Source organism: Amphiura filiformis, chromosome 2, assembly GCF_039555335.1.
Source record: "Amphiura filiformis chromosome 2, Afil_fr2py, whole genome shotgun sequence".
Taxonomy (NCBI): domain Eukaryota; kingdom Metazoa; phylum Echinodermata; class Ophiuroidea; order Amphilepidida; family Amphiuridae; genus Amphiura; species Amphiura filiformis.
The window spans coordinates 108,156-132,071 of NC_092629.1; the positions used below are offsets into that span (position 1 = coordinate 108,156).

At 34.3% G+C, this 23,916-nt stretch overlaps 1 protein-coding gene across 1 annotated transcript in view; it reads right to left on the reverse strand.

Annotated features, from left to right (window-relative positions):
• Nucleotides 1-23,694, reverse strand: part of LOC140172163 (uncharacterized) — a 95,066-nt gene extending 71,372 nt beyond the window's left edge. Inside the window, exons 1-9 of the mRNA XM_072195496.1 lie at nucleotides 23,475-23,694; nucleotides 20,682-20,786; nucleotides 20,338-20,589; nucleotides 14,376-14,480; nucleotides 14,032-14,283; nucleotides 8,922-9,026; nucleotides 8,579-8,830; nucleotides 1,716-1,820; nucleotides 1,373-1,624 (exon numbers count right to left, since the gene is read on the reverse strand). Of these exons, the coding sequence (XP_072051597.1) occupies nucleotides 1,373-1,624; nucleotides 1,716-1,820; nucleotides 8,579-8,830; nucleotides 8,922-9,026; nucleotides 14,032-14,283; nucleotides 14,376-14,480; nucleotides 20,338-20,589; nucleotides 20,682-20,786; nucleotides 23,475-23,694 (1,648 nt within the window). The remainder of the gene's footprint in view (nucleotides 1-1,372; nucleotides 1,625-1,715; nucleotides 1,821-8,578; nucleotides 8,831-8,921; nucleotides 9,027-14,031; nucleotides 14,284-14,375; nucleotides 14,481-20,337; nucleotides 20,590-20,681; nucleotides 20,787-23,474) is intronic.
• Between the last annotated feature and the right edge of the window lie 222 nt (nucleotides 23,695-23,916).

The following is a 23,916-nucleotide window of genomic DNA, read 5'->3' on the forward strand; positions in this document are numbered from 1 at the left end:
AGCAGTGCACTTTTTAAAATTGTGTCTTGTCTTTTCTTTAGTTGTTTGTAGCTTTGAAATGAAACAAAGACCAGGAAAGTATTACTATCAACGGAGCGGAGAGCCGTTGCCTCAGCTCCGTCCGTGAATGACGTAGTTAAAAGTGATGAATCCCATGCCCCTCGGTTAAAACGAGAAGACCATGTTTTTTTTTTAAAGATTTGATATTAAAATAGTTTAAATCAAAACCCTAAATTCAAATAGTAATCACAGGCCCTTTCATGCCTTCGGGATTAAAGAAATATACTGTGATTTTTTTTCCGTTCCTTTTTTTCACATGCATTTGAAATATCAACACATTCAACAGTAGGCCTACTTGCGAGTGATATCGCCTTTTATTTTATTTCACTCACTCTGTTATTTCCAGTTTGGTGTTAAAGGGTTAATGTACGATTTCTTCAAATTTTTAATTTGTCATTATATATTCAAAATGCTGAAATAATACCAGTAATAGGCCCTAATTATCGGGAATGGCTTCTGTCCATTTTGAACTGAAATAACGAGGTAAACACTGTTTGTTATTTTGGCCGTTTAACACGCAGTTCTATAGGAGGATATCAAGTCATAATTCTTGAATTATGACTTTATGTCGAACTTTGCTCTGTTTACCTACAAACACAACAAATTTGGCTGATTCCATTTAAATGCAAGTTGTGACATGTGTATACATTACAAATATGCCATAAAATCAGGTTTGAAAAAAATTAACCAAATACATATTATAAGAGCGTACATTATGACTTTAATAAATCAAAGTTCAGTTCCAAATAAACGGTGTGTAGAATTGATGTTCTTTTAGCTTTTTTAATGGTATCACAGTTAGGCCTATCGACAAATGTGACAATATTAAATAAAAAAAAGAAAACAAACCTAGAATCATACAAATGACTTTTTGTTAACACTGATTAGGCCTACATTATCTCTGCACTGATATAGCAACAAAAACTTTCATTTAATTCATACCAGCCCGATTACACTGGTCATGGAAATAGTAGATATCTACTATTTCCATGCACTGGTAAGCGACCTCAAAAGTTTGTATTGCTTTGATTGCATTATCAAAATCAATCGATTGGGATACCAAGTACTTGAGATGACTTGAGAGTCCCAGTTATGTAATATATGCGGTTGAATGATGGCCCGAATGATGGGCGGGACTATTTCCCATATTTGGATTCATGACGTAACTTATCGACTGGTTTGGTTTTCGTCACTGTTTATTATAATGAGGGTGCACTGCTGGGGGTAGCGAACGGATTTGTAAGGACCAACGCCTGACGGCGTTGATTATGGTGCTAAATATTGCGTTGGTCCTGTATGGACTACTACTTACCGGATGTATCCAGGATAAACACATGTGCGATATTTAAGACTGGGTTGACGGAAGCCTTTGCCGCATTCGTCCCACCGGGTGTTGCTATAACAACCTCAAAACATTCAATATCTTCAAACAGGTCATCAGGTGTTAGTGTGATTGTATGAGCAACAACACAATCACCAGCAGTGAATGAAACCGTATCAGGTGTACCCATAGCTATTTCAGTGAAATCCATGGTAGAGGCAGATACGGCTGTCGTGTATATGGCTGTAAAAAGGTATTAATTGGGTATTCAATGCTTTAAATATTCAAACAATCGTATACCATTTTACACAGCATTACATAATGTTAAGCTTACCAACTTCATCATCAGGGTGCCCTAAATATCCATCTCTGTGAACGAATACTTCAACCGCACCATCACATTCTTTGAAGACATAAACTGGATCAATCCAATATTTGACTGTAATAAAATGGTAAAATTTGATTTCGTGAAGGTTATTGATATCATACTTATAATTTTGTTACTAAGAAGGGTATTTATTAAGATATTGTAAAAGCTCGGATCCATCTCCTTTTAGCTTTTACACGTTTATGATTTTACGAAGCAATTTCTACACCACCATCAAGCAATAAAAATATGAGTTTTCTTCAGTTTCAAAAATCTCACATTTTTACAGAATGGAGTGGGAGATAAGCCTCACATTTTTATACAATATTAATTTTGTTATGTAACAAAGCCAATCCATGATACAAACTGGTTAGCATTGCATGTATAAAACTGACCACTCTCATTGTATTTTCAAAAAAAAGGACAATAACATTTTCCTACTTACTCGAATTATCCAGGAAAGAGTAAAGGACTAGCCCCATGAAAATTTTAAAATATTTATCAAAAATCATCGCTTAATTCAATACATTTAACTTATATGTAAACATGCCATATTACGGTGATTTCTGTTCAATTTTGATCAAAAAATGTAATTTTTTCATGGGAAAATTTTTGAAAAATGACATATGCATCATCTTGGAAAGTGTATCAATTTAATAGAATGGATGTCTGGATCAAAAAAACAACATTTTTCTGCGACCTATGGATTTTGACCTATAAACTCTTGGAATTCACAGGTAGGCCTAGTATGCACGTTTTTAGTGATTTTCGTCATTTTGACCAAAAATGGACACACTTTTCCAATACTTTTTAAAAATGCATTGCATTATAAAAGTTTGAATTACACTTTATATTATTTATATACAGGTCTTCTGTAATTTTAAGCTATTATGAAAAATCAAAGAATAAACAGTTTCCATAGAAACGGCCATTTATACAATTTTTTGTCAATTTAACTGGGAAATACGTAAGCTATATTATTTTACAGGGGATATCTGCTAAAAAATGAGCATTAATTGCCGTTGCCATTAAAAGTGCATGCTCTTTTAATTTTCTCAATAGTTTAAATTTTAAAAAGCATTGTATATCAATAAAGTTAAGTGTAATTAAAACTTTATAATGCAAGAAATTTCTAAAACTGGTCATTTTTGGCCAAAATGACCAAAATCACTAAAAACGTCCATTTTAGGCCTACCTATGAAATCCAAGAGTTCATAGGTCAAAAACCATAGGTCACTGAAAAATTTTGTCTATGATTTTTTAATCCAGACATCCATCTTAGTAAATTGATATGCTTTCCAAGATGCATATGTCATTTTTCAAAAAATCCTGAAAAAATCACCAAGAATGGCATTTTTACCCATATATGCGATAATTTTGTTTACATATTTTAAATATGCTAGTGACATGTGTTTTGCATGCCAAATATGAAGTTGAAGCAAATGCAGCATACACTGCATTATCACTAAAATATAATGGAAATATAATCAAAGACAACAACGTTTCCCTACTTACTAGTCCATACAGGACCAACGCAATATTTAGTACTATAATCAACGCCGTCAGGCGTTGGTCCTTATAGACCACTTGACATCACTGTTTATCAACAAAGGCGAGGGACTCGTCTATCGATATGCTCGTACGAGCCCCTACACTGTTCAATGGCTTTCCTGTACTATATGAAATGTGGCGGGCGATTTAAAATGCACGTGCCCTTAGCAGACTACGATGCGTACGCACACTGCAGGGCAAAGAACAATTGAAATTGCCATAATGCACGCGCATACTGCCGGGCAATGACGTCAGATGCCAAATGGTCTATTTGTGTTAAGTTTCTTTAAAATGTCGACATCGCCATAAAATGTAGTCATTTACTTGATTTGTAGTTTAGTCCAATTCCTATTAAAGTGAGGTAGGCCTATTCACTTTCTTTACTAATACAATATTTCAAGAGTTTGTTTCCAAAAGGCATTAGTTCAATAGCTGCCTTGTGTAACATTTTGCTGGAATATTTTTACATTCTAAAGTTTAAATGACATTTAACGATTGGAATGGATATGTTTGCACATCTGGCTTATTCTCTTTCAATAATAGATTTGTCCCTAAAATTGTCAAATCCAAGGTTTTAAAATGGCTGCCATTGCACTTGATGCCTTTGTCTTCTTCGCACGTGGGAAGTTAAAGGGATTTGCAATTATTTGCCAAAATTGTTATAACTATATATTCTACTACGCCAATGTTATTAGAGTGGCAAGGTTACTGCTACTCAATATTTTCAAATAAAAATCCCACAAAACAGTCTTTGGACTTAATGCCTTTTGGAACCAAACTCTTCATTTAATGATGTTCAAATTTTCTCCATTATTTTAGGACCCTGGAATAAGGCAAAAAAAAATAACATCGCTTAATTCAGTACATTTAATTTATGGGTAAAATGGCATTTTTGGTGATTTTTGTTCAGTTTTGACCAAAAGAACAAATTTTTATATGGGAATTTTTTTTAAATTGACATATGAAGAGCTTTGTTTCAAAACCCCTTACGTCCACTTTTGGCGAAATTGGGTTATTGGCATAATATTATAGTATGGGTATAAGATACACATTTTGGTGGTTGTTTGACCTTCATACTACCTTCCCTTCCGGAGTTATCGCATATTTCCCGTTTGGGAAATCTTAGGGAATTTCCGGAAATCTGAACTTAAAATGAATATAGAATTGTTTTGTTTTAATTTTGTTGATGTATAATGGTAGCCTGGGATGTTACCTATTAAAACCAAAAGGAACTGTTTTTGGGTCACTACGTTTAAAAAAATCATTTTAATTAACAAAAGGTGTAGCTTCGAAATACCCAAAAATGCCATTTTCCCGAATTTAATTAAAATTCATAATTAAAAAAGTAAATGAGATATTTCAATTTTTCTTTTTGATTTTCAAAGCATTAGTCAAGTTACATAATGTAGTGCAAACAAATGGGCTCAAATTTGATTGCAAAGGTGGTTTCTAGAAAAGGGGGAAATTTATTTTGTTGCAAAACCCCTTACATCCACAAAAGGTGCGATATGAAAGAAATAATAAAATAAATAGGAAGGCTTGAAAATTGCCCCAAACCTATTCTTTTAGTTTCTATTCATCAACACTTTATCCAACCCCAAATTGAATCAAATCGAACAAGTAATACATGCACAATTACAAAAAGCTGTTTTTCTCAAAAGGTCAAAAGTGGATGTAAGGGGTTTTGCAACAAAGCTCTTCAATTATACATCTTGCAAAGTGTATCAGTTTACTGAGATGGATGTTTGGATCAAAACGTCAATCATAACATTTTTCTGCGACCTATGGTTTTTGACCTATGACCCCTTGGAATTCATAAGTAGGCCTAAAACGGGTGTTTTTAGTGATTTTGGTGTGGGGGTACAAAATATTTTGGTGTATACAAAAAAAGGATCCAAACAGTTTTGAATCTATAAAAAAAAGTGGTTCTAAAAGTTTAACATGTGTAGGGGCGTCAAAAAAGTTTTGACATACCGAAATCAAAATTTTCCAGCCCCAAGTATTTATGAACGTTCCTTTAGCTTTTTAAGTACTGTATCTCTACCAAATATGGCAAATTAGGCTTATAAACATTTAGATTTGGCAGTGTTCCTTTTTTGGACCTCGCCTCATACAAACAGACGGCTGCCAAAAATTGAAAAACGATGAAAGCAGTGCACTTTTTAAAATTGTGTCTTGTCTTTTCTTTAGTTGTTTGTAGCTTTGAAATGAAACAAAGACCAGGAAAGTATTACTATCAACGGAGCGGAGAGCCGTTGCCTCAGCTCCGTCCGTGAATGACGTAATTAAAAGTGATGAATCCCATGCCCCTCGGTTAAAACGAGAAGACCATGTTTTTTTTTAAAGATTTGATATTAAAATAGTTTAAATCAAAACCCTAAATTCAAATAGTAATCACAGGCCCTTTCATGGCTTCGGGATTAAAGAAATATACTGTGATTTTTTTCCGTTCCTTTTTTTTCACATGCATTTGAAATATCAACACATTCAACAGTAGGCCTACTTGCGAGTGATATCGCCTTTTATTTTATTTCACTCACTCTGTTATTTCCAGTTTGGTGTTAAAGGGTTAATGTACGATTTCTTCAAATTTTTAATTTGTCATTATATATTCAAAATGCTGAAATAATACCAGTAATAGGCCCTAATTATCGGGAATGGCTTCTGTCCATTTTGAACTGAAATAACGAGGTAAACACTGTTTGTTATTTTGGCCGTTTAACACGCAGTTCTATAGGAGGATATCAAGTCATAATTCTTGAATTATGACTTTATGTCGAACTTTGCTCTGTTTACCTACAAACACAACAAATTTGGCTGATTCCATTTAAATGCAAGTTGTGACATGTGTATACATTACAAATATGCCATAAAATCAGGTTTGAAAAAATTAACCAAATTCATATTATAAGATCGTACATTATGACTTTAATAAATCAAAGTTCAGTTCCAAATAAACGGTGTGTAGAATTGATGTTCTTTTAGCTTTTTTAATGGTATCACAGTTAGGCCTATCGACAAATGTGACAATATTAAATAAAAAAAGAAAACAAACCTAGAATCATACAAATGACTTTTTGTTAACACTGATTAGGCCTACATTATCTCTGCACTGATATAGCAACAAAAAACTTTCATTTAATTCATACCAGCCCGAATTACACTGGTCATGGAAATAGTAGATATCTACTATTTCCATGCACTGGTAAGCGACCTCAAAAGTTTGTATTGCTTTGATTGCATTATCAAAATCAATCGATTGGGATACCAAGTACTTGAGATGACTTGAGAGTCCCAGTTATGTAATATATGCGGTTGAATGATGGCCCGAATGATGGGCGGGACTATTTCCCATATTTGGATTCATGACGTAACTTATCGACTGGTTTGGTTTTCGTCACTGTTTATTATAATGAGGGTGCACTCAGAGAGTAGTTATTCTTGAGAGGGCACTCACCTCATTTGCATGGCAAAATTACCCGTCTCCTCTGCAGCCAATTTGGTTTCGCTCCATCGAAATCAAGCTGGTCACGGAGGAGACTACTTTCCTTTGTGTTTGTTCATTTGTGTATGGAGAGCCCTTCTTGGAGTCCGTTTGGACTCAGGCTACGCTCTCAGCTAGAGTCCGACGCTGCATTGTACTAGAAACACCTTCTCTGTGAACTCGCTAGAGCAAGGAAAATAAAAACTGGTTTCATTACTATCTGTTTTTGAGCTTTTTTGCAGGTCTGCGACCATGGTGTTACCACAACTGTCTTTGCGTCATTAACATGTGCTGGAGTCTAGCACAGGTCAACCAAAGTCCCGGATTTTAATAAGACAATAATGATTGACACACACACCAGGAAGTTTCTCATCCAAAAGAATGAGAAAATTTAAATTCTCACCATTTTGGCCGTTTCTCATCAAAATGTCCGTTTTCTCATCCAAAACTTCCTTTAGTGTATTAAGTTAGCTTAGGCCTATTGATCCTAAATTTGCTGGTAGGGTAAAACTCGTTTTAGGGGGTGTTTAAAAAGTTGGCCACACATGCGTATAGGCCTACATTATCATACTTGAGTGCCCCTCCCCGGTGAAATTTGAGACTCATTTGGTCACCGTCCTAAGCGTCCTTGCCCACACGAGTCGCCCAGGAGTAGGCCCTACCCGGCATTATTAATTATTAGTGGTTAGCCTCCTAAATACAGTCGCGTATCGTGTTGTCAATTATCGTTACTTGTGTCCATGGATATGACCCCATGTATAAGTAGTCTTCATAGAATTCACACAGTCTATGCCATGTCATTTACGGATACAAAGAGGATAATAATGTTGAGGGCGCCCACAAAATCTTACACCGTCTTACACAATGTTCCAAGGCAAAGTTCAGTTTAATATTTACTCATCGTAAAAATACAGACGTTTTATTATGTGATGATGTTGTCTGGATGGGTGGACAGTTGTCACACTGTGGAAAAACAACAACCGGGAATCCGCATTCATTTACAAATAGCATTAAATTAGTATCACATAGTGGCCTCCGTGCAGTGGAAAACCTTAATTCTTTCATCAAAAAGAAATGAAAATGACAAAAAAAAACGGATCCACCTGTACGCCTATAAAACGGGCACAGAAATTTGTCTCAAATATGAATGAATTTTAAGAAACATACGGGATATGATGAACCAATGACCTGACGCCATGATAGTAGGATCTATTAGTCGTTTTATATACAATGTATATACCGTGTTGTCATAATACCAATATTTGACATAATATATAACGAGTAATATTTAGTATTGTAAATATATGCAGTTCATATGCACAAACGAACACTGATCTTTATGATATTCAGGTTGTTGTACATCTCATATAACATGTCATATAGGAGGTCATATGTGTTGACCTTCTCCTATTGTATTTGTTCATCTGTGTATGGAGAGGATTAGCGCCATTAAAACTCCATCAGTATTTGGGCGTAGTTCAGTGAACTCACCAGATTGCTATTCCAAGTACTTTGATAAATACAGATAATATGTATTAATGGGTCGAGGCGATTGCATTGAAAAACTAATAAATTATTCATAACAGTTACGTAATCAATCGATAGTGCGGACACTTTTCATTTACAAACCACCAAAATTCGTAATCTTTTAGCGTTGGAAAAGAAACCACGTGAATAGAGTGTCATGGCCCTGGTGCACTGCTGGGGGTAGCGAACGGATTTGTAAGGACCAACGCCTGACGGCGTTGATTATGGTGCTAAATATTGCGTTGGTCCTGTATGGACTACTACTTACCGGATGTATCCAGGATAAACACATGTGCGATATTTAAGACTGGGTTGACGGAAGCCTTTGCCGCATTCGTCCCACCGGGTGTTGCTATAACAACCTCAAAACATTCAATATCTTCAAACAGGTCATCAGGTGTTAGTGTGATTGTATGAGCAACAACACAATCACCAGCAGTGAATGAAACCGTATCAGGTGTACCCATAGCTATTTCAGTGAAATCCATGGTAGAGGCAGATACGGCTGTCGTGTATATGGCTGTAAAAAGGTATTAATTGGGTATTCAATGCTTTAAATATTCAAACAATCGTATACCATTTTACACAGCATTACATAATGTTAAGCTTACCAACTTCATCATCAGGGTGCCCTAAATATCCATCTCTGTGAACGAATACTTCAACCGCACCATCACATTCTTTGAAGACATAAACTGGATCAATCCAATATTTGACTGTAATAAAATGGTAAAATTTGATTTCGTGAAGGTTATTGATATCATACTTATAATTTTGTTACTAAGAAGGGTATTTATTAAGATATTGTAAAAGCTCGGATCCATCTCCTTTTAAGCTTTTACACGTTTATGATTTTACGAAGCAATTTCTACACCACCATCAAGCAATAAAAAATATGAGTTTTCTTCAGTTTCAAAATCTCACATTTTTACAGAATGGAGTGGGAGATAAGCCTCACATTTTTATACAATATTAATTTTGTTATGTAACAAAGCCAATCCATGATACAAACTGGTTAGCATTGCATGTATAAAACTGACCACTCTCAATGTATTTTCACTAAAAAGGACAATAACATTTTCCTACTTACTCGAATTATCCAGGAAAGAGTAAAGGGACTAGCCCCATGAAAATTTTAAAATATTTATCAAAAATCATCGCTTAATTCAATACATTTAACTTATATGTAAACATGCCATATTACGGTGATTTCTGTTCAATTTTGATCAAAAATGTAATTTTTTCATGGGAAAATTTTTGAAAAATTACATATGCATCATCTTGGAAAGTGTATCAATTTAATAGAATGGATGTCTGGATCAAAAAAAACATTTTTCTGCGACCTATGGATTTTGACCTATAAACTCTTGGAATTCACAGGTAGGCCTAGTATGCACGTTTTTAGTGATTTTCGTCATTTTGACCAAAAATGGACACACTTTTCCAATACTTTTTAAAAATGCATTGCATTATAAAAGTTTGAATTACACTTTATATTATTTATATACAGGTCTTCTGTAATTTTAAGCTATTAGGAAAAATCAAAGAATAAACAGTTTCCATAGAAACGGCCATTTATACAATTTTTTTTTCAATTTAACTGGGAAATACGTAAGCTATATTATTTTACAGGGGATATCTGCTAAAAAATGAGCATTAATTGCCGTTGCCATTAAAAGTGCATTCTCTTTTAATTTTCTCAATAGTTTAAATTTTAAAAAGCATTGTATATCAATAAAGTTAAGTGTAATTAAAACTTTTATAATGCAAGAAATTTCTAAAACTGGTCATTTTTGGCCAAAATGACCAAAATCACTAAAAACGTCCATTTTAGGCCTACCTATGAAATCCAAGAGTTCATAGGTCAAAACCATAGGTCACTGAAAATGTTGTCTATGATTTTTAATCCAGACATCCATCTTAGTAAATTGATATGCTTTCCAAGATGCATATGTCATTTTTCAAAAAAAATCCTGAAAAAATCACCAAGAATGGCATTTTTACCCATATATGCGATAATTTTGTTTACATATTTTAAATATGCTAGTGACATGTGTTTTGCATGCCAAATATGAAGTTGAAGCAAATGCAGCATACACTGCATTATCACTAAAATATAATGGAAATATAATCAAAGACAACAACGTTTCCCTACTTACTAGTCCATACAGGACCAACGCAATATTTAGTACTATAATCAACGCCGTCAGGCGTTGGTCCTTATAGACCACTTGACATCACTGTTTATCAACAAAGGCGAGGGACTCGTCTATCGATATGCTCGTACGAGCCCCTACACTGTTCAATGGCTTTCCTGTACTATATGAAATGTGGCGGGCGATTTAAAATGCACGTGCCCTTAGCAGACTACGATGCGTACGCACACTGCAGGGCAAAGAACAATTGAAATTGCCATAATGCACGCGCATACTGCCGGGCAATGACGTCAGATGCCAAATGGTCTATTTGTGTTAAGTTTCTTTAAAATGTCGACATCGCCATAAAATGTAGTCATTTACTTGATTTGTAGTTTAGTCCAATTCCTATTAAAGTGAGGTAGGCCTATTCACTTTCTTTACTAATACAATATTTCAAGAGTTTGTTTCCAAAAGGCATTAGTTCAATAGCTGCCTTGTGTAACATTTTGCTGGAATATTTTTACATTCTAAAGTTTAAATGACATTTAACGATTGGAATGGATATGTTTGCACATCTGGCTTATTCTCTTTCAATAATAGATTTGTCCCCTAAAATTGTCAAATCCAAGGTTTTAAAATGGCTGCCATTGCACTTGATGCCTTTTTCTTCTTCGCACGTGGGAAGTTAAAGGGATTTGCAATTATTTGCCAAAATTGTTATAACTATATATTCTACTACGCCAATGTTATTAGAGTGGCAAGGTTACTGCTACTCAATATTTTCAAATAAAAAATCCCGAAAACAGTCTTTGGAACTAATTCCTTTTGGAACCAAACTCTTCATTTAATGATGTTCAAATTTTCTCCATTATTTTAGGACCCTGGAATCAGGCAAAAAAAAAGACCATCGCTTAATTCAGTACATTTAATTTATGGGTAAAAATGGCATTTTTTGGTGATTTTTGTTCAGTTTTGACCAAAAGAACAAATTTTTATATGGGAATTTTTTTTTTTAATTGACATATGAAGAGCTTTGTTTCAAAACCCTTACGTCCACTTTTGGCGAAATTGGGTTATTGGCATAATATTATAGTATGGGTATAAGATACACATTTTGGTGGTTGTTTGACCTTCATACTACCTTCCCTTCCGGAGTTATCGCATATTTCCCGTTTGGGAAATCTTAGGGAATTTCCGGAAATCTGAACTTAAAATGAATATAGAATTGTTTTGTTTTAATTTTGTTGATGTATAATGGTAGCCTGGGATGTTACCTATTAAAACCAAAAGGAACTGTTTTTTGGGTCACTACGTTTAAAAAAATCATTTTAATTAACAAAAGGTGTAGCTTCGGAAATACCCAAAAAATGCCATTTTCCCGAATTTAATTAAAAATTCATAATTAAAAAAGTAAATGAGATATTTCAATTTTTCTTTTTGATTTTCAAAGCATTAGTCAAGTTACATAATGTAGTGCAAACAAATGGGCTCAAATTTGATTGCAAAGGTGGTTTCTAGAAAAGGGTATATTTATTTTGTTGCAAAACCCCTTACATCCACAAAAGGTGCGATATGAAAGAAATAATAAAATAAATAGGAAGGCTTGAAAATTGCCCCAAACCTATTCTTTTAGTTTCTATTCATCAACACTTTATCCAACCCCAAATTGAATCAAATCGAACAAGTAATACATGCACAATTACAAAAAGCTGTTTTTTCTCAAAAGGTCAAAAGTGGATGTAAGGGTTTTGCAACAAAGCTCTTCAATTATACATCTTGCAAAGTGTATCAGTTTACTGAGATGGATGTTTGGATCAAAACGTCAATCATAACATTTTTCTGCGACCTATGGTTTTTGACCTATGACCCTTGGAATTCATAGGTAGGCCTAAAACGGGTGTTTTTAGTGATTTGGTGTGGGGGTACAAAATATTTTGGTGTATACAAAAAAAGGATCCAAAAAGTTTTGAATCTATAAAAAAAAAGTGGTTCTAAAAGTTTAACATGTGTAGGGGCGTCAAAAAAGTTTTGACATACCGAAATCAAAATTTTCCAGCCCCCAAGTATTTATGAACGTTCCCTTAGCTTTTTAAGTACTGTATCTCTACCAAATATGGCAAATTAGGCTTATAAACATTTAGATTTGGCAGTGTTCCTTTTTTGGACCTCGCCTCATACAAACAGACGGCTGCCAAAAATTGAAAAACGATGAAAGCAGTGCACTTTTTAAAATTGTGTCTTGTCTTTTCTTTAGTTGTTTGTAGCTTTGAAATGAAACAAAGACCAGGAAAGTATTACTATCAACGGAGCGGAGAGCCGTTGCCTCAGCTCCGTCCGTGAATGACGTAGTTAAAAGTGATGAATCCCATGCCCCTCGGTTAAAACGAGAAGACCATGGTTTTTTTTAAAGATTTGATATTAAAATAGTTTAAATCAAAACCCTAAATTCAAATAGTAATCACAGGCCCTTTCATGCCTTCGGGATTAAAGAAATATACTGTGATTTTTTTCCGTTCCTTTTTTTTCACATGCATTTGAAATATCAACACATTCAACAGTAGGCCTACTTGCGAGTGATATCGCCTTTTATTTTATTTCACTCACTCTGTTATTTCCAGTTTGGTGTTAAAGGGTTAATGTACGATTTCTTCAAATTTTTAATTTGTCATTATATATTCAAAATGCTGAAATAATACCAGTAATAGGCCCTAATTATCGGGAATGGCTTCTGTCCATTTTGAACTGAAATAACGAGGTAAACACTGTTTGTTATTTTGGCCGTTTAACACGCAGTTCTATAGGAGGATATCTAGTCATAATTCTTGAATTATGACTTTATGTCGAACTTTGCTCTGTTTACCTACAAACACAACAAATTTGGCTGATTCCATTTAAATGCAAGTTGTGACATGTGTATACATTACAAATATGCCATAAAATCAGGTTTGAAAAAATTAACCAAATTCATATTATAAGATCGTACATTATGACTTTAATAAATCAAAGTTCAGTTCCAAATAAACGGTGTGTAGAATTGATGTTCTTTTAGCTTTTTTAATGGTATCACAGTTAGGCCTATCGACAAATGTGACAATATTAAATAAAAAAGAAAACAAACCTAGAATCATACAAATGACTTTTTGTTAACACTGATTAGGCCTACATTATCTCTGCACTGATATAGCAACAAAAAACTTTCATTTAATTCATACCAGCCCGAATTACACTGGTCATGGAAATAGTAGATATCTACTATTTCCATGCACTGGTAAGCGACCTCAAAAGTTTGTATTGCTTTGATTGCATTATCAAAATCAATCGATTGGGATACCAAGTACTTGAGATGACTTGAGAGTCCCAGTTATGTAATATATGCGGTTGAATGATGGCCCGAATGATGGGCGGGACTATTTCCCATATTTGGATTCATGACGTAACTTATCGACTGGTTTGGTTTTCGTCACTGTTTATTATAATGAGGGTGCACTGCTGGGGGTAGCTATCTGTAATGTAACGACCAACGCCGGGCGGCGTTGATTATGGTGCTAAATATTGCGTTGGTCCTGTATGGACTACTACTTACCGGATGTATCCAGGATAAACACATGTGCGATATTTAAGACTGGGTTGACGGAAGCCTTTGCCGCATTCGTCCCACCGGGTGTTGCTATAACAACCTCAAAACATTCAATATCTTCAAACAGGTCATCAGGTGTTAGTGTGATTGTATGAGCAACAACACAATCACCAGCAGTGAATGAAACCGTATCAGGTGTACCCATAGCTATTTCAGTGAAATCCATGGTAGAGGCAGATACGGCTGTCGTGTATATGGCTGTAAAAAAGGTATTAATTGGGTATTCAATGCTTTAAATATTCAAACAATCGTATACCATTTTACACAGCATTACATAATGTTAAGCTTACCAACTTCATCATCAGGGTGCCCTAAATATCCATCTCTGTGAACGAATACTTCAACCGCACCATCACATTCTTTGAAGACATAAACTGGATCAATCCAATATTTGACTGTAATAAAATGGTAAAATTTGATTTCGTGAAGGTTATTGATATCATACTTATAATTTTGTTACTAAGAAGGTATTTATTAAGATATTGTAAAAGCTCGGATCCATCTCCTTTTAAGCTTTTACACGTTTATGATTTTACGAAGCAATTTCTACACCACCATCAAGCTATAAAAAATATGAGTTTTCTTCAGTTTCAAAAATCTCACATTTTTACAGAATGGAGTGGGAGATAAGCCTCACATTTTTATACAATATTAATTTTGTTATGTAACAAAGCCAATCCATGATACAAACTGGTTAGCATTGCATGTATAAAACTGACCACTCTCATTGTATTTTCACTAAAAGGACAATAACATTTTCCTACTTACTCGAATTATCCAGGAAAGAGTAAAGGACTAGCCCCATGAAAATTTTAAAATATTTATCAAAAATCATCGCTTAATTCAATACATTTAACTTATATGTAAACATGCCATATTACGGTGATTTCTGTTCAATTTTGATCAAAAATGTAATTTTTTCATGGGAAAATTTTTTGAAAAATGACATATGCATCATCTTGGAAAGTGTATCAATTTAATAGAATGGATGTCTGGATCAAAAAAAACAACATTTTTCTGCGACCTATGGATTTTGACCTATAAACTCTTGGAATTCACAGGTAGGCCTAGTATGCACGTTTTTAGTGATTTTCGTCATTTTGACCAAAAATGGACACACTTTTCCAATACTTTTTAAAAATGCATTGCATTATAAAAGTTTGAATTACACTTTATATTATTTATATACAGGTCTTCTGTAATTTTAAGCTATTAGGAAAAATCAAAGAATAAACAGTTTCCATAGAAACGGCCATTTATACAATTTTTGTCAATTTAACTGGGAAATACGTAAGCTATATTATTTTACAGGGATATCTGCTAAAAAATGAGCATTAATTGCCGTTGCCATTAAAAGTGCATTCTCTTTTAATTTTCTCAATAGTTTAAATTTTAAAAAGCATTGTATATCAATAAAGTTAAGTGTAATTAAAACTTTTATAATGCAAGAAATTTCTAAAACTGGTCATTTTTGGCCAAAATGACCAAAATCACTAAAAACGTCCATTTTAGGCCTACCTATGAAATCCAAGAGTTCATAGGTCAAAAACCATAGGTCACTGAAAAATGTTGTCTATGATTTTTTAATCCAGACATCCATCTTAGTAAATTGATATGCTTTCCAAGATGCATATGTCATTTTTCAAAAAAAATCCTGAAAAAATCACCAAGAATGGCATTTTTACCCATATATGCGATAATTTTGTTTACATATTTTAAATATGCTAGTGACATGTGTTTTGCATGCCAAATATGAAGTTGAAGCAAATGCAGCATACACTGCATTATCACTAAAATATAATGGAAATATAATCAAAGACAACAACGTTTCCCTACTTACTAGTCCATACAGGACCAACGCAATATTTAGTACTATAATCAACGCCGTCAGGCGTTGGTCCTTATAGACCACTTGACATCACTGTTTATCAACAAAGGCGAGGGACTCGTCTATCGATATGCTCGTACGAGCCCCTACACTGTTCAATGGCTTTCCTGTACTATATGAAATGTGGCGGGCGATTTAAAATGCACGTGCCCTTAGCAGACTACGATGCGTACGCACACTGCAGGGCAAAGAACAATTGAAATTGCCATAATGCACGCGCATACTGCCGGGCAATGACGTCAGATGCCAAATGGTCTATTTGTGTTAAGTTTCTTTAAAATGTCGACATCGCCATAAAATGTAGTCATTTACTTGATTTGTAGTTTAGTCCAATTCCTATTAAAGTGAGGTAGGCCTATTCACTTTCTTTACTAATACAATATTTCAAGAGTTTGTTTCCAAAGGCATTAGTTCAATAGCTGCCTTGTGTAACATTTTGCTGGAATATTTTTACATTCTAAAGTTTAAATGACATTTAACGATTGGAATGGATATGTTTGCACATCTGGCTTATTCTCTTTCAATAATAGATTTGTCCCTAAAATTGTCAAATCCAAGGTTTTAAAATGGCTGCCATTGCACTTGATGCCTTTTTTCTTCTTCGCACGTGGGAAGTTAAAGGGATTTGCAATTATTTGCCAAAATTGTTATAACTATATATTCTACTACGCCAATGTTATTAGAGTGGCAAGGTTACTGCTACTCAATATTTTCAAATAAAAGTCCCACAAAACAGTCTTTGGACTTAATGCCTTTTGGAACCAAACTCTTCATTTAATGATGTTCAAATTTTCTCCATTATTTTAGGACCCTGGAATAAGGCAAAAAAAAAGACCATCGCTTAATTCAGTACATTTAATTTATGGGTAAAAATGGCATTTTTTGGTGATTTTTGTTCAGTTTTGACCAAAAGAACAAATTTTTATATGGGAATTTTTTTTTTAAATTGACATATGAAGAGCTTTGTTTCAAAACCCCTTACGTCCACTTTTGGCGAAATTGGGTTATTGGCATAATATTATAGTATGGGTATAAGATACACATTTTGGTGGTTGTTTGACCTTCATACTACCTTCCCTTCCGGAGTTATCGCATATTTCCCGTTTGGGAAATCTTAGGGAATTTCCGGAAATCTGAACTAAAAATGAATATAGAATTGTTTTGTTTTAATTTTGTTGATGTATAATGGTAGCCTGGGATGTTACCTATTAAAACCAAAAGGAACTGTTTTTTGGGTCACTACGTTTAAAAAAATCATTTTAATTAACAAAAGGTGTAGCTTCGGAAATACCCAAAAAATGCCATTTTCCTGAATTTAATTAAAAATTCATAATTAAAAAAGTAAATGAGATATTTCAATTTTTCTTTTGATTTTCAAAGCATTAGTCAAGTTACATAATGTAGTGCAAACAAATGGGCTCAAATTTGATTGCAAAGGTGGTTTCTAAAAAAGGTGAAAATTTATTTTGTTGCAAAACCCCTTACATCCACAAAAGGTGCGATATGAAAGAAATAATAAAATAAATAGGAAGGCTTGAAAATTGCCCCAAACCTATTCTTTTAGTTTCTATTCATCAACACTTTATCCAACCCCAAATTGAATCAAATCGAACAAGTAATACATGCACAATTACAAAAAGCTGTTTTTCTCAAAAGGTCAAAAGTGGATGTAAGGGGTTTTGCAACAAAGCTCTTCAATTATACATCTTGCAAAGTGTATCAGTTTACTGAGATGGATGTTTGGATCAAAAACGTCAATCATAACATTTTTCTGCGACCTATGGTTTTTGACCTATGACCCCTTGGAATTCATAAGTAGGCCTAAAACGGGTGTTTTTAGTGATTTTGGTGTGGGGGTACAAAATATTTTGGTGTATACAAAAAAAGGATCCAAACAGTTTTGAATCTATAAAAAAAAGGTGGTTCTAAAAGTTTAACATGTGTAGGGGCGTCAAAAAAGTTTTGACATACCGAAATCAAAATTTTCCAGCCCCCAAGTATTTATGAACGTTCCTTAGCTTTTTAAGTACTGTATCTCTACCAAATATGGCAAATTAGGCTTATAAACATTTAGATTTGGCAGTGTTCCTTTTTTGGACCTCGCCTCATACAAACAGACGGCTGCCAAAAATTGAAAAACGATGAAAGCAGTGCACTTTTTAAAATTGTGTCTTGTCTTTTCTTTAGTTGTTTGTAGCTTTGAAATGAAACAAAGACCAGGAAAGTATTACTATCAACGGAGCGGAGAGCCGTTGCCTCAGCTCCGTCCGTGAATGACGTAGTTAAAAGTGATGAATCCCATGCCCCTCGGTTAAAACGAGAAGACCATGGTTTTTTTAAAGATTTGATATTAAAATAGTTTAAATCAAAACCCTAAATTCAAATAGTAATCACAGGCCCTTTCATGCCTTCGGGATTAAAGAAATATACTGTGATTTTTTTTCCGTTCCTTTTTTTCACATGCATTTGAAATATCAACACATTCAACAGTAGGCCTACTTGCGAGTGATATCGCCTTTTATTTTATTTCACTCACTCTGTTATTTCCAGTTTGGTGTTAAAGGGTTAATGTACGATTTCTTCAAATTTTTAATTTGTCATTATATATTCAAAATGCTGAAATAATACCAGTAATAGGCCCTAATTATCGGGAATGGCTTCTGTCCATTTTGAACTGAAATAACGAGGTAAACACTGTTTGTTATTTTGGCCGTTTAACACGCAGTTCTATAGGAGGATATCAAGTCATAATTCTTGAATTATGACTTTATGTCGAACTTTGCTCTGTTTACCTACAAACACAACAAATTTGGCTGATTCCATTTAAATGCAAGTTGTGACATGTGTATACATTACAAATATGCCATAAAATCAGGTTTGAAAAAAATTAACCAAATTCATATTATAAGATCGTACATTATGACTTTAATAAATCAAAGTTCAGTTCCAAATAAACGGTGTGTAGAATTGATGTTCTTTTAGCTTTTTTAATGGTATCACAGTTAGGCCTATCGACAAATGTGACAATATTAAATAAAAAAAGAAAACAAACCTAGAATCATACAAATGACTTTTTGTTAACACTGATTAGGCCTACATTATCTCTGCACTGATATAGCAACAAAAAACTTTCATTTAATTCATACCAGCCCGAATTACACTGGTCATGGAAATAGTAGATATCTACTATTTCCATGCACTGGTAAGCGACCTCAAAAGTTTGTATTGCTTTGATTGCATTATCAAAATCAATCGATTGGGATACCAAGTACTTGAGATGACTTGAGAGTCCCAGTTATGTAATAGATGCGGTTGAAGCAAATGCAGCATACACTGCATTATCACTAAAATATAATGGAAATATAATCAAAGACAACAACGTTTCCCTACTTACTAGTCCATACAGGACCAACGCAATATTTAGTACTATAATCAACGCCGTCAGGCGTTGTCGACATCGCCATAAAATGTAGTCATTTACTTGATTTGTAGTTTAGTCCAATTCCTATTAAAGTGAGGTAGGCCTATTCACTTTCTTTACTAATACAATATTTCAAGAGTTTGTTTCCAAAAGGCATTAGTTCAATAGCTGCCTTGTGTAACATTTTGCTGGAATATTTTTACATTCTAAAGTTTAAATGACATTTAACGATTGGAATGGATATGTTTGCACATCTGGCTTATTCTCTTTCAATAATAGATTTGTCCCCTAAAATTGTCAAATCCAAGGTTTTAAAATGGCTGCCATTGCACTTGATGCTTTTTTCTTCTTCGCACGTGGGAAGTTAAAGGGATTTGCAATTATTTGCCAAAATTGTTATAACTATATATTCTACTACGCCAATGTTATTAGAGTGGCAAGGTTACTGCTACTCAATATTTTCAAATAAAAATCCCACAAAACAGTCTTTGGACTTAATGCCTTTTGGAACCAAACTCTTCATTTAATGATGTTCAAATTTTCTCCATTATTCTAGGACCCTGGAATAAGGCAAAAAAAAAGACCATCGCTTAATTCAAATAGTAGATATCTACTATTTCCATGCACTGGTAAGCGACCTCAAAAGTTTGTATTGCTTTGATTGCATTATCAAAATCAATCGATTGGGATACCAAGTACTTGAGATGACTTGAGAGTCCCAGTTATGTAATAGATGCGGTTGAATGATGGCCCGAATGATGGGCGGGACTATTTCCCATATTTGGATTCATGACGTAACTTATCGACTGGTTTGGTTTTGGTCACTGTTTATTATAATGAGGGTGCACTGCTGTGGGTAGCGAACGGATTTATGGGACCAACGCCTGACGGCGTTGATTATGGTGCTAAATATTGCGTTGGTCCTGTATGGACTACTACTTACCGGATGTATCCAGGATAAACACATGTGCGATATTTAAGACTGGGTTGACGGAAGCCTTTGCCGCATTCGTCCCACCGGGTGTTGCTATAACAACCTCAAAACATTCAATATCTTCAAACAGGTCATCAGGTGTTAGTGTGATTGTATGAGCAACAACACAATCACCAGCAGTGAATGAAACCGTATCAGGTGTACCCATAGCTATTTCAGTGAAATCCATGGTAGAGGCAGATACGGCTGTCGTGTATATGGCTGTAAAAAAGGTATTAATTGGGTATTCAATGCTTTAAATATTCAAACAATCGTATACCATTTTACACAGCATTACATAATGTTAAGCTTACCAACTTCATCATCAGGGTGCCCTAAATATCCATCTCTGTGAACGAATACTTCAACCGCACCATCACATTCTTTGAAGACATAAACTGGATCAATCCAATATTTGACTGTAATAAAATGGTAAAATTTGATTTCGTGAAGGTTATTGATATCATACTTATAATTTTGTTACTAAGAAGGGTATTTATTAAGATATTGTAAAAGCTCGGATCCATCTCCTTTTAAGCTTTTACACGTTTATGATTTTACGAAGCAATTTCTACACCACCATCAAAAAAAAAAAAATATGAGTTTTCTTCAGTTTCAAAAATCTCACATTTTTACAGAATGGAGTGGGAGATAAGCCTCACATTTTTATACAATATTAATTTTGTTATGTAACAAAGCCAATCCATGATACAAACTGGTTAGCATTGCATGTATAAAACTGACCACTCTCATTGTATTTTCACTAAAAAGGACAATAACATTTTCCTACTTACTCGAATTATCCAGGAAAGAGTAAAGGGACTAGCCCCATGAAAATTTTAAAATATTTATCAAAAATCATCGCTTAATTCAATACATTTAACTTATATGTAAACATGCCATATTACGGTGATTTCTGTTCAATTTTGATCAAAAAATGTAATATTTCATGGGAAAATTTTTGAAAAATTACATATGCATCATCTTGGAAAGTGTATCAATTTAATAGAATGGATGTCTGGATCAAAAAAACAACATTTTTCTGCGACCTATGGATTTTGACCTATAAACTCTTGGAATTCACAGGTAGGCCTAGTATGCACGTTTTTAGTGATTTTCGTCATTTTGACCAAAAATGGACACACTTTTCCAATACTTTTTAAAATGCATTGCATTATAAAAGTTTGAATTACACTTTATATTATTTATATACAGGTCTTCTGTAATTTTAAGCTATTAGGAAAAATCAAAGAATAAACAGTTTCCATAGAAACGGCCATTTATACAATTTTTTGTCAATTTAACTGGGAAATACGTAAGCTATATTATTTTACAGGGGATATCTGCTAAAAAATGAGCATTAATTGCCGTTGCCATTAAAAGTGCATTCTCTTTTAATTTTCTCAATAGTTTAAATTTTAAAAAGCATTGTATATCAATAAAGTTAAGTGTAATTAAAACTTTTATAATGCAAGAAATTTCTAAAACTGGTCATTTTTGGCCAAAATGACCAAAATCACTAAAAACGTCCATTTTAGGCCTACCTATGAAATCCAAGAGTTCATAGGTCAAAAACCATAGGTCACTGAAAAATGTTGTCTATGATTTTTTAATCCAGACATCCATCTTAGTAAATTGATATGCTTTCCAAGATGCATATGTCATTTTTCAAAAAATCCTGAAAAATCACCAAGAATGGCATTTTACCCATATATGCGATAATTTTGTTTACATATTTTAAATATGCTAGTGACATGTGTTTTGCATGCCAAATATGAAGTTGAAGCAAATGCAGCATACACTGCATTATCACTAAAATATAATGGAAATATAATCAAAGACAACAACGTTTCCCTACTTACTAGTCCATACAGGACCAACGCAATATTTAGTACTATAATCAACGCCGTCAGGCGTTGGTCCTTATAGACCACTTGACATCACTGTTTATCAACAAAGGCGAGGGACTCGTCTATCGATATGCTCGTACGAGCCACTACACTGTTCAATGGCTTTCCTGTACTATATGAAATGTGGCGGGCGATTTAAAATGCACGTGCCCTTAGCAGACTACGATGCGTACGCACACTGCAGGGCAAAGAACAATTGAAAGTGCCATAATGCACGCGCATACTGCCGGGCAATGACGTCAGATGCCAAATGGTCTATTTGTGTTAAGTTTCTTTAAAATGTCGACATCGCCATAAAATGTAGTCATTTACTTGATTTGTAGTTTAGTCCAATTCCTATTAAAGTGAGGTAGGCCTATTCACTTTCTTTACTAATACAATATTTCAAGAGTTTGTTTCCAAAAGGCATTAGTTCAATAGCTGCCTTGTGTAACATTTTGCTGGAATATTTTTACATTCTAAAGTTTAAATGAAATTTAACGATTGGAATGGATATGTTTGCACATCTGGCTTATTCTCTTTCAATAATAGATTTGTCCCCTAAAATTGTCAAATCCAAGGTTTTAAAATGGCTGCCATTGCACTTGATGCCTTTTTCTTCTTCGCACGTGGGAAGTTAAAGGGATTTGCAATTATTTGCCAAAATTGTTATAACTATATATTCTACTACGCCAATGTTATTAGAGTGGCAAGGTTACTGCTACTCAATATTTTCAAATAAAAAATCCCACAAAACAGTCTTTGGACTTAATGCCTTTTGGAACCAAACTCTTCATTTAATGATGTTCAAATTTTCTCCATTATTCTAGGACCCTGGAATAAGGCAAAAAAAAAGACCATCGCTTAATTCAAATAGTAGATATCTACTATTTCCATGCACTGGTAAGCGACCTCAAAAGTTTGTATTGCTTTGATTGCATTATCAAAATCAATCGATTTGGATACCAAGTACTTGAGATGACTTGAGAGTCCCAGTTATGTAATAGATGCGGTTGAATGATGGCCCGAATGATGGGCGGGACTATTTCCCATATTTGGATTCATGACGTAACTTATCGACTGGTTTGGTTTTGGTCACTGTTTATTATAATGAGGGTGCACTGCTGTGGGTAGCGAACGGATTTGTAAGGACCAACGCCTGACGGCGTTGATTATGGTGCTAAATATTGCGTTGGTCCTGTATGGACTACTACTTACCGGATGTATCCAGGATAAACACATGTGCGATATTTAAGACTGGGTTGACGGAAGCCTTTGCCGCATTCGTCCCACCGGGTGTTGCTATAACAACCTCAAAACATTCAATATCTTCAAACAGGTCATCAGGTGTTAGTGTGATTGTATGAGCAACAACGCAATCACCAGCAGTGAATGAAACCGTTTCAGGTGTACCCATAGCTATTTCAGTGAAATCCATGGTAGAGGCAGATACGGCTATCGTGTATATACCTGTAAAAATATTAATTGAGTTTTCAGTGCTTTATTTATCTAAATCATCGTTCATACATACTCACGATATAACGACGTTTCTGATTGGATTTGCGCTCTCTTTTGCTGGTCATAAATACCGATTATGACCAGTACGCAGGGCATAAACAAGCTGCGTCACGCAGCGTTGGAACCCAATTAACACGATCCA